This window comes from Plecotus auritus, assembly GCF_963455305.1.
Source record: "Plecotus auritus genome assembly, chromosome: 9".
Taxonomy (NCBI): domain Eukaryota; kingdom Metazoa; phylum Chordata; class Mammalia; order Chiroptera; family Vespertilionidae; genus Plecotus; species Plecotus auritus.
In genome coordinates this window covers 112,100,790-112,113,326 of record NC_137783.1, presented here as the reverse complement: position 1 = coordinate 112,113,326, position 12,537 = coordinate 112,100,790, and the positions used below count along the sequence as shown (strand labels likewise).

General features: G+C 40.1%; 1 protein-coding gene across 2 annotated transcripts in view; it reads left to right on the top strand.

The window, feature by feature from the left end:
- The window catches only part of NUP98 (nucleoporin 98 and 96 precursor), a 108,518-nt gene that overhangs the window by 87,459 nt on the left and 8,522 nt on the right, over nt 1-12,537 (top strand). For both annotated transcript variants that reach the window (XM_080688555.1, XM_080688554.1), the window contains exons 25-28: nt 861-1,127; nt 5,793-5,950; nt 8,476-8,619; nt 9,384-9,526. In XM_080688555.1, the coding sequence (XP_080544681.1) occupies nt 861-1,127; nt 5,793-5,950; nt 8,476-8,619; nt 9,384-9,526 (712 nt within the window). The remainder of the gene's footprint in view (nt 1-860; nt 1,128-5,792; nt 5,951-8,475; nt 8,620-9,383; nt 9,527-12,537) is intronic.

Sequence of the window (12,537 nt, the reverse complement as noted above, 5' to 3'; positions counted from 1 at the left end):
TCCATACCACCCATTTAGGAATTCTGTTCAGTTCTTTGTGTTTGCTTCCGTAGTCTTCTTTTCAAACATGTGAGTCATCTTCCCAGCACATACTTGTAAACAGTGTTTCCTTTCTGTTTTCCTTCTTGAGGGGCAGTATACATAGTGGTTAAGAGTATAGCGTTAGACTCATACTTCGGTTTGAATCCTGGCTCTGCTACGTATTGCCCGTAACATTGAGCAAGTCACTTACACTCTAGCTCACTCCCTCATCTGCAAAATGAAGATAGTAACTACTACCAGTATATAGTCACATTGTATACTGAGTGGGACAAAAGTAGGTTACAGTTCATATGTAAAATATTACAATAAATAATAATGCAAGAATAAACTTTTGCATATTCACACCTGTATATTAGAGCTGACTTACTCTTAATTGCTTTGAATACCATCATTTAAACTCACTAAATGTTAAACTGTGCCTATACCAGGAGAGAATAAGCCCTCATAAGTTTTTAGAGCACTTTATAGTTTTTAAAGCATTTTGCAAACAGAATTTGATCAAATCAAATGACTTTTTTCCCCCTTATCATTTGAGATTATTTGAGCCATAATTAGGCTAGAGGAAACTGTTTAAAGGAGCTTTGAGTTACATTTGTTGCATAAGTACCACAGAAACATAGAATGAGCAAGCAGTTACACCACACACCTCTCGAACTTAAAAGACATAGCTGAGTAAGGTAGAGACATTCAGGGAAATCAGCTTGAGTGGTTAGGGTAGTTATTAATTTATGTATTTTTACACCACAATTAGAGTGATGTCCCTCTGTAGTTATTGTAAGGCTTTATGTCATAGCATTGATTTCCTGTCTCTTCCTTAGTTGTGAAGCAGTGGAGCCTAACATGGACATTATGTGAAGCTCTATGGGGCCACCTGAAGGAGCTTGACAGCCAGCTGGATGAACCCAGTGAATACATTCAGATTCTGGAGCGAAGAAGAGCTTTCTCTCGTTGGCTATCCCAGACTGCCGCACCTCAAATTGAGGAGGAGGTCTCCTTAACCCGGAAAGACAACCCTGTGGAGGCTGTTTTTAGCTACCTCACGGGCAAGAGGATCAGTGAAGCTTGCTCTCTGGCCCAGCAATCAGGTGAGCATATGGTCCTTCTCTATACCTCTGCCTACTTCCCACTCGCTGTCGCTACCCCTTAATTGTGGATTTGCTTTTGTCTTCTATCATGAGTATTAGGTATAGACTTCCCAGGAAGATTGCTGGTTCCTCCAGAATAGGGACTGTGTCTTCTAAACATTAAATTTACTTAATTAATTAAAAGTATTTGAATCTTACATGCTATGTACACACTTGTAATAAAACTAGAAAATGCCGATAAGCAAGAATTTCTATAACGCTATAAAGATTATGAATCATTAAAGAGATAAAGTTATGCTCACCAGCACACTTAGTGTAATGGAAGAGGATCTTAAGGAGTGTCAGAAGTCAGATCCTTCAATTTATTCACAAACTCTTTTTTTCCCCCATTTTTTTCTCCTTACCCTAAGGTTAAATTTTTGCTTTACTACCTCTGCTTTCAATCAGTGGTAGAACAACTAAACAGAAAATCAGGTGTATAGAGTACTTGAACACTGTCAACCAGTGTTACCTGTTAATTACCCAACAAGAATCAATAGCCTAAACTTTTACCTTAAGAAACTAGCAAAAGCCCTGACTGGTTTGGCTCAGTGGATGGAGCGTCAGCCTGTGGACTGAAGGGTCCCAGGTTTGATTCCAGTCAAGGGCATGTACCTTGGTTGTGGGCACGTCCCCAGTAGGAGGTGTGCAGGAGGCAGCTGATCGATGTTTCTCTCTCATCAGTGTTTGTAACTCTCCCTCTCTCTTCCTCTCTGTAAAAAACCAATAAAATATATTAAAAAAAAAAAAGAAAAGAAACTAGCAAAAATTAAACCTAAAGGTAGAAGAAGGGAGGAAATAATAAAGATCAGACAGAAATTAGTGAAAATGAAAATATAAAAACAGAGAAGTCAATAAAACTAAAAGTTCATTTTTTTAAATGATCAAGAAAATTACAGTTTTTAAAATGTTTCTATTGATTTTAGAAAGAGAAACATTGATCAGCTGCCTCCTGCACACCCCTTACTGGGGACTGAGCCTGAAACTCCAGGCATGTGCCCTGGCCATGAATGAAACCAAAGACCTCTGGTGCGTGGGATGACGCTTACACCAGCCAGGGCAAAAGTTACTCTTTTTTTAAAAAATTTATTTTTATTGCTTTCAGAGAGAGGAAAGGAGAGGGAGAGAGAGAGATAGAAATATCAATGATGGGAGAGAATCATTGATTGGCTGCCTCCTGCATGCCCCACATTGGGGATTGAGCCCACAACCCGGGCATGTGCCCTGACCGGGAATTGAACCATGACCTCCTGGTTCATAGGTCAATGCTCAACCACTGAGCTACACCGGCTGGGCAAAAGTTAAAAATTTTTACACTGACAATGAGAAAAGGAAAGGCACAAATTGCCAAAGACAGAAGTGAAAGAATGAATATCATTACTAACCCTACAGAAAAGGGAATCTGATGAGAAAATCTATGACAACAAATTCAACTACTTAGATAAAAATGACAAATTTCTAGCAAAGTATAAATTAATCAAAACTGCCTCAACCACAAGTAGAAAATCTAAATAGATCCATAACAAGTAAAGAAATTGGGTTTGTAGTTTAAAATCTTCACTCAGAAAAGCCCACATCCAGATGTCTTCACAGGTGAACTTTTATATTTATAAAGATGAATTAATACCAGTCTTCTACAACTCTTACGGAAAATACAGGAGGGATTGCCGAAACCGGTTTGGCTCAGTGGATAGAGCGTCGGCCTGCGGACTGAAAGGTCCCGGGTTCGATTCTGGTCAAGGGCATGTACCTTGGTTGCGGGCACATCCCCAGTAGGAGGTGTGCAGGAGGCAGCTGTTCGATGTTTCTCTCTCATTGATGTTTCTAACTCTCTATCCCTCTCCCTTTCTCTCTGTAAAAAAATTAATAAAATATATTTAAAAATAAAAAGGAAGCGGTAGAACCCTGGCCGCTTTTGCTCAGTGGTTGGAGTATCGACCCACGCACCAAAGGGTTCTTGGTCTTGATTTCTGATCAAGGGCAGTACCTGGGTTGCAGGATCAATGCCTGGTACCAGTTGGGAAGAGTGCGGGAGACAACCATTCTCCCTCTCTCTCTCTCTCTCTCCCTCCCCCCCCCCCCTCCACTCTCTCTAAAAATCAATGGACTACGGCCATACCACCCTGAACGCGCCCGATCTTGTCTAAAAATCAATGGAAAAAATTTCCTTGGTGAGGATTAACAACAACAAATAATAATAAAGGAAGAGGTAGAAATGTCTTTATTCACAGCCAGCATGATTCTGTATGTAAACAGTCCTATGAAATTCACAGAAAAGGTATTGGGACTAACAAACTAGTTCAACAAGGTCTCAGGATTCAGGGTCAATATATAAGATTTAGTTGTATTTCTGTATTTTAGTAACAAAAATCTAAAAGCAAAATTTTGAAAAATCCATACATAATAGCATCTGAAAGACTAAAATACTTAAGGAATAAATGTAACAAAAGTGTAAGACTTATACACTGAGAACTATATAACATTGTTGGAGAAATAAAATATCTAAATAAATGATATATGTATGTTCATAATATATCTCAACCTCGGCACTATTGGCATTTTTAGTGGGCAATTCTTTGTTGTGGAGGCTGCCCTGGCATTGTAGGATAGCAGCATCCCTGCCCATCTACTCAAGAGTTCTCTCTCTTCTAGTGATGACAACCAAAAATATCTTCAGATACTGCCAAATGTTCTCTGGAGGGCAAAACTGTCCCAAGTTGAGAGCCACTGATGGATTGGAAACCTCAGAATTGTTAAGATGTCTGTTCTCCCCAAATTAATCTCTATCAGGTAGGGCAAAAGTAGGTTTATAGTTGTTCATATGCAAAATAATAATTAATAAAGAATAATTCAAGCATAAACTCTGTTTCTCATACTCACAGCTATAAACATACTTTTGCCCCATCCTGTATGTTCCATACAGTATCAAAATCTCCAGCAGGTCCTCATCCTTACTTGGAATTGTAAAAAAACCTCAACAGTATCAACACTTTCTTTTTTTTTTTTTTTTAAATATATTTTATTGATTTTTTACAGAGAGGAAGGGAGAGAGATAGAGAGTTAGAAACATCGATGAGAGAGAAACATCGATCAGCTGCCTCTTGCACACCTCCTACTGGGGATGTGCCCGCAACCCAGGTACATGCCCCTGACCGGAATCGAACCTGGGACCCTTGAGTCCGCAGGCCGACGCTCTATCCACTGAGCCAAACCGGTTTTGGCAGTATCAACACTTTCTGAAAAAATTCTATAAAGACAATGTGCTGGCTTAAGGTTGAATGTATAGGTCAAGGGAACAGAAATGAGAATCCAAGTATAAAATTCTTTCACTTATGGTTAGTAAATTTTGACAAAAGTGCCAACACAATTTAAATGTTAAATGTCTTTTCAACAAATAATGCTTGGTAGTTGGATATTCACATGTAAAAAAGATCCTTTCTTCACACCATACACTAAATCAACTTAAGGATGTACCATAGAATCCTGCCATTTGCTCAAGTATATGTTCTCATCAGTGGGAAAGTCTGTGAAAAGTCAAGAATTGTCAGAAGCTGATTGGTTGGTTGTATGATCAGAACAAAGAGAAATTATCTAAATGATTGTATCAAGACATGCCAGTTTCTTCTCTGAATTTGACCATCTTTAGTGTGTCGCGGGATATTTACATTTGTTGGCTATTGAATCCTCTCTTTGGGGTTCTGTAGATACACATCAATAGTCTTTTACTTTTTCCCTTTATTATTATTCATCTAGAATACTAGCAGTGCATGGTCAGGTGGGCTCAGCACTTACTGAATGAATCATAGTCCAATCATTCTTTTGTTACCTACATACATCAGAGAGACAGCTTAACCTAGCAGCACGTTTCCAGATGTGTCCTGGTGCATGATTTCTTTCCTCCAGGCCTCTTTAGTTTATGAAGGAAACTGATTGTTATGAGAGCCTTCGTTTCTGTGAGAGCAGTACTTAATAGTCATTTAAGTACTGACCCATATACGTAAACAAAAGGACTTGACTTTTAGGAGGTTTGTACTAGGAGACAGAATTTTTCTCAGCTCATCATAATCCAGAATTCTACCCCTCATATTATGGCTAATTAGACTCACTGTTGTCCCAGCCCTTTGTACTTAAAAAATTTTATTAAAAGAGATTATTAGACCTGTGAGATTAAAGGACTCAACCATTCTCTTTATATCATACACACACATTTTTCCTTTAGGTTTGAGCTTGCTATTTCTCACTGTCATTAAATAGCACATTCTAGTTGGGCTTGTTATCAATTTTGCCATCTCAGTTTTCACTACAAACCTTTGAATCAGATGCTATTTTCCCCCATTTTATAGATGAAGTGCCTTGTCTAGGGTCACCGAAGTAATGTGTTAGTAGATCTTTCAGTGAACTCTGTATACTGTACAATCCATGTGTAATTCAGGCTAACCTACTTTGAAGATTTTCTACCCAAGCAGAAAGTGGTGAGTTCTTGATCAATATTTTGGCACTACAGGGAAAGCAGTCACAGGTGTTCAGTTCTCTGTCCTGAAGGCAGGAAGAGATAAGGTAATGCCCCCAAGTAATATCACAAGTCTAAATCCTCAGTATCACCAAGCACTTCTGTTTTTCTTACAGGAGATCATCGTCTTGCCCTTCTTTTATCCCAGTTGGTGGGTAGCCAGTCTGTCCGGGAGCTGCTTACCATGCAGCTGGTGGACTGGCATCAGCTCCAGGCTGACTGCTTCATCCAGGATGAGAGATTGCGCATCTTTGCCCTGTTGGCTGGAAAACCGGTATTTTCCTCTTTTCTCATTCTATCTAATAAAGGGAATATGCTAATTAACCATCACTCCATCACAAAGATGGCTGCACCCACAGCTGAGGCCAAGTTCCAATAAGGAGCCTTAACGAGCAATCAGCAGGGACCTGAGACTATGCCCTCCCCCGCCCCCGTAGGGCTTGACAGGGGATCTCAGGCCATACCCCCCACCCGGCAGGGCTTGACAGGGGACCTCAGGCTGTGCCCCACACCCAACAGAGCTTGACAGGGGAACTCAGGGTGTGCTTTCTGTCCTGGTACTGGGCTAGGGGACTTCAGGCTGCTCCCCCCGCTCCAGTGCCAGGCCAGGGGACCTCAGGCCAAGCCCCCCCACCTGGTGGGGTTGGACAGGGGACTTCAGGCTGCACCCCCAACTTGGCGGGGCTTGATGGGGGACCTCAAGGTGCGCTTCCCGTCCTGGTGCTGGGCTAGGGGACCTCAGACTGCTCCCCCCACCTCAGCACCAGGCCAGGGGACCTCAGGCCACACCTCCCACTAGGTGGGGCTTGACAGGGGACTTCAGGCCGCATCCCCCACCCCAACACCAGGCCAGGGGGCCTAAGGCTGCACCCCCGCACCAGTGGGGTTTGACAGGGGACCTGAAGCTGTGTTCCCCTCCCGGTGCCGGGCCAGGAGACGTGAGGCTGTGCCCCCCTGCCTGGTGGGGCTAGAGGGGAGACCTCAGGCCATGCCCCCCACCCAGCGGGGCTTGACAAGGGATCTCAGGCTGTGTCCCACACCTGGCGGGGCTTGATGGGCAACCTCAAGGCACGCCCCCCACCCCAGTCTGGGTTGGGGGACTTCAGGCCTCGCCCCCCGTCCTGGCGCCGGGCCAGGGGACCTGAGACTACGTCCCCTGCCCGGCAGGGCTTGACAGGGGTGGGACTGGCCGGGTCTGGATCTAGCCCAATGGGGCAGGGGCCAGCCAGGTCTGGGTCTCGCACGATTTTGAGGCGCTTTTAATGTGCACGAATTTCATGCACTGGGCCACTAGTAAACTCATATTTTCTCAAATTCAAGATTGCTTAAGTTAAAGAGCCATCTTTGTAAATTGTACATTATATGTAACCTAAGCAACTTATTTTTAGTGGAAATTTTTAATGGAAAATTATAAAGGTACAACATGTACATTGTTTTAAAAAAAATTACAAGTTATAGAGAAATAAAAATGTTAATATTCACCATATCATAGTGATAACAACATAACTAATTTGTTGTCTGTCTTTCTAGACATATTTAAGTTTATATTAAAATACATGTGTGCATATTAACATGAGTGTATATTCATATAACGTCAATTATACGTAACAGTTATACAACTTCTTTTACTTTCTGTGTATGTATACTTTTCATGTTTGGCAGCCTCATTTTTTTAAAAAAATATGTTTTTATTGACTTCAGAGAGAGGAAGGAAGAGGGATAGAAGCTTCAGTGATGAGAGAATCATTGATCAGCTGCCTCCTGCATGCCCCCTGCTGGGGATGGAGCTTGCAACCCAAGCAGGTGCCCTCACCAGGAATCGAACTGTGATCTCCTGGTTCATGAGTTGATTCTCAACCACTGAGTCTTACCGGCCCAGTAGTCTGATTCCTTTTAATGGCCACCTCTATTCCATTTTATGGGTGCTATACCATAATTATTTTTAGCCAACTCTCTGTTGCTTGTCTTCCTGTATGATTGCCATATTTTTTTTTAAAATATGTTTATATTGGTTTCAGAGAGGAAGGGAAGGGGAGAGAGCGATAGAAACATCAATGATGAGAGAGAATCACTGATCGACTGCCTCCTGCATGCCCCACACTGAGGATCAAGCCCAAAACCCGGGCATGTGCCCTGACTAGGAATTGAACTGTAACGTCCTGGTTTATAGGGTGACACTCATGCCCTGACTAGGAATTGAACTGTAACGTCCTGGTTTATAGGGTGACACTCAACTACTGAGCCACGCAGGCTAGGCTGATTGCCATCTTTTTTAAAATTTCTAAAATTGATTTTACAGTGAGGAAGGGAGAGGGATAGAGAGTTAGAAACATCAATGAGAGAGAAAGATCAATCAGCTGCCTCCTGCATGCCCCTTACTGGGAATAGATCCCACAACCAAGGTACATGCCCTTGATCACAGTTGAATCTGGGACCCTTCAGTCTGGTTTATAGGGTGACACTCTACCCACTGAGCCATACCGGTTAGGGCCTGATTGCCATCTTAAAGTCAGTTTCCAAAAATGAAAAATTTGGTCAGAATTTATTCACATCTTTTAAGTTTTAGAAGTTGGCAACTCTGAGCAATACAAAGACCTCAGTGGTTCTTATCCCTTCTCAGACCAGTAGTTATCTAAATTCACCCCATCACCTGCCACCTAGGGACTGTATTTTATTTCTGGATTATTAACACTGTTATTTAGATTATTAAAAATGTATATGAGTAAGTGAATAACTTGCAGACGGCAGTAACAAGGTAAATATAATTTGTAGCTGTGAATGTGATTTTGTCACCTGCAGGTGTGGCAACTCTCAGAGCAGAAGCAAATTAATGTGTGTTCCCAGTTGGATTGGAAACGCTCCCTGGCTGTCCATCTTTGGTATTTGCTTCCACCAACAGCCTCCATTTCCAGGGCACTCAGCATGTATGAAGAAGCATTTCAGGTATGTGTTTCTAGTAGAGCCAAGCAACAATCCAGTAGTGCTGTTTTTGCCAGAGAAAAAAACCTTTAAGTCACATTTCATAATACTTTTTCTCTGCTTTTTTTGGAAATACCATAAAGTTGGAAAGAACCTCAGAAATTTGATGGGAAACTTTTTCCTTTTTTTCTGCCTCTGGACAGTGTCTGCTTCTTGTTTCATTTAATAAGATGTGTTTTCACAACTGACTTTTTTTTTTTTTTTCTTTTCCATCAAATGAGAGGGTTTTTCTTCATTCTTAGTGCTGTCTTTGGGAATTCCCCGAGATATACTGCCTGACCTCAAACTTGCTATAGCCCCAAATTAGGTCTAAGATTTTCTTCTAAATGTTCACATTTCATATTCCTTCTTAGTGAGTGTGGAGGTTAAAATATTACTACTGTGTTTAATGCCATCATTTTTTCAGTTGTTTGTGGGTTTTTTTTTTACTCTACATTTTTATTATCTTTGATTTTATTTGTCAGGTAGAACACTAAAGAAACTGAATGTAATAGTAATTGTGGCAAGAAAAGTGGTGGGATTAGTGAGAGCTATCTAAAATCTTTGGCAGTCTCTTGAAGACAAGTGGAGTATGTCACCAATCTAAATTAAGTTTCAAATCTTTGACACATTCCTTTAGAGGGTGTCATATTATTCTTAATATGCGTGTCTTGAGTTATTGAGACATGATGGCATCTTTGAAACACACTAGGAGCTGAGGTATTGTTTTATCAAATTCTTATCTTCAGAATACCTCCGAGAGTGACAGGTATGCCTGTTCTCCACTTCCTTCATACCTGGAGGGCTCTGGCTATGTAGACGAGGAGGAACAAGACTCCCGGAGAGCTCTTCAAGACGTCTGCTTTCACCTTCTAAAACTCTACAGTGACAGGTAAATCAAAGTTACAATGAGCTCTTGGGAGTCCTTTCCCTTTCATACATGACCAAATTGCTATTAGTCTGTATAAACCACCAAAATGTAACTTATAGTAGTTGAGTATAAAGATCCTTGGAACTAGACTTAGAAATCTAAAATTTATTTTAATCAACTTGAATGAGATACACTTTGCATATACTGAAGTATGTGGTAACATTTTAACATAACTATCATCACAACTATAAAATCAGTTTTAAAAACAGATACAGGGCTGCCCTGGGCAGGTGGCTCGTTTGGAGCACTGTCTCCTGCACTGAAAGGTTGCAGGTTTGATTCCTGGTCAGGGCACATACCAAGGTTGGGTGTTTGATCCCTTGTTGGGGCACTTTTAGGAGGCAACTTATCTTTGATTCTCTCTCTCTCAAATCAATAAAAGCATTTCCTCGAGTAACAATTAAAAAATAGATACAGAGCTGTTGAGGTTTTCTATATATTCTTGAGTTTTGATCATTTGTTTCTTCCAATGAATTTGTCTAATTCAAAGTCACCAAATTTATTGGCATAAAATGATAACATTTCTTTGTTAATCCTTTTTTCTTTCTTTTTAATCCTCACCCAAGGATATTTTCCCATTAATTTTTTTTTTTTTTTTTTTTAGAGAGAGAGAGAATGGAAGAGAGAGGGAAAGACAGAAAGAAATACCGTTGTGAGAGAAACACATCGACTGGTTGCCTCCTGCACGTGTCCTGAGCGGGGCCTGGGCCAGGGAGGAGCCTGCAACCCAGGTATGTGCCCTTGTCAGGAATCGAACCTGGGACCCTTTGGTCCGCAGGCTGATGCTCTATCCGCTGAGCCAAACCAGCTAGGGCTTTATTATCCTTTCTAAATGTCTGTAGGATATGTAACTATGTCTTTTTCTTTCCTGATATTAGTAATTTGTGTCTTCTCTCATTTTTCTTGATTAGTCTACCTCAATTTTTGGTTTCATTGGTTACTTCTATTACTCATCTAGTTCGAAATGGATCGTAAACTTAATGTTAAACTTAAAACAATTGCTCATTGCGCCCTAACCAGTTTGGCTCAGTGGATAGAGAGTCGGCCTGAGGACTGAAGGGTCCCAGGTTCGATTCCAGTCAAGGGCATGTACCTTGGTTGCAGGCACATCCCCAGTAGAGGGTGTGCAGGAGGCAGCTGATCGATGTTTCTCTCTCATCGATGTTTCTAGCTCTCTATCCCTCTCCCTTCCTCTCTGTAAAAAATCAATAATATATATATATATATATATATATATATATATATATATATATATATATATATATATATTATTTTTTTTTTTTTTTAATTGTTCATTGGAAGCCTGTTAAGGAATTAAAAGACAGATTGGGAGAACATATTTGCAATTCATATATCTGGTAAAGAACTTGTATCCAGAACATTATAAAGAGCTCTCAGAAATCAATAAGAAAACACACAACCCAATTAAAAAATTGGGCAAAATATTTAAGCAGATGTTTCACCAAAGATTTGGATGTCAAGCCATGAGAAGACGTTAAGCATCAATAGACAACAGGGACATGCAAATTAAAGCCATCATGGGATACCACTACCCACCTAAGAATGGCTAAGGATTAAAGAAACCTACTGTACCAGTTGTCATGGATGTGGAGCAATTGGAATTTCCATACACTGCTGGTGAAAAATGGAAAATAATATAGGCACTTTGGAAAACAGTTTGGCAGCTTAAAAAGCTAAGCATACACCTACAGACATATGGTCCAGCCATTCAACTCCTAGGTATTTACCCAAGGGGAATGAAAGCATATGCCAAGTGCTGATGATAGCAGCTTTATTTATAATGGTCCAAAACTGGAAACAACCAAAATTTTCATCAACAGTTGCATGAATAAACAAATTTGGTGCATCTGTACAATAGAATACTGTTCAGCAATAAAAAGGAATGAACTTTTGATACATGCAACATAGTGAATGAATCAGAAGACAATTTTATTTAGTTTTGAAAAAGAAGAGAAGAAGGAAAAAAAGAATACCCTATAAAGTGTACCTACTATTTATTTCAGTTTATGTTAAATTCTGGAAAATACAAACTGATCTATAATGACCAAAAGGAGAACAGTGGTTGCCTGAGAAGGGTAGTTATAGGGAGGCATAGAAGAGGAGGATTACAGAGGAGCAAAAGAAAAATTTTGGAGGTGATGTGTATATTTGTTGTCTTGACCTTGGAGGTAGTTTCACATGTGTATAGATATGTTAAAACTTAGGAAAATTGTACAGTTTAAATATGTGCAGTTTATCGTATGTCAGTTTTTATAAGAGGAGGGATATCTGAAGGTGTCAGAAATAAAGAGACCAAAGACAGAATGAGATAGTAAACCTTATTCTCATGAAAGGTAGACTTGCTATGACAAAAACCCTTACATAAAATTCACATCCTGTCCCTTAAAAATAATCTAGAATTGCACTGTCCAGTATATGTGAATTGAGAGTTAAATTTTTAAAATTTAATTACTTATTCACACTAGCCTTATTTAAGTGTTTAATAGCTACATGTGGCTATTGACTATCATATTGATCAAGATAGGTTATAGAACATTTTCATCTTCACACAAACTTCATTTTGATAGCACTGGTTAAGAAGAACTCTACTCATTATTTAGGGAGGTGTTAGGAAGTTATAAAATGTCTGGGGTCTTAGGTGACGGGGAAAAGTTACTGCTTGGTAATCTAAGCTCCAGATCCTTAAAACTTGCAGGTTGTGCTATCTTAGTTTATACAGTTCTTATGATCTGGGAATTCCAAGCTAGGAACTTAACACATAAACTGGTTCCCCAGGGGAAGAAAAGTAAATGTCAATGTAGGGACACTTTTAAAACCCAGGGCATCTGGGTTTCTATATAAAGAATAATACCCACTGCAGACAAAAATCAAAGGTAAAAATTATAAGCCATATCCGAGTCAACATACAGACTATAGCTTACTAGTCATGAAGACTAGTTAGCTATTTAAAC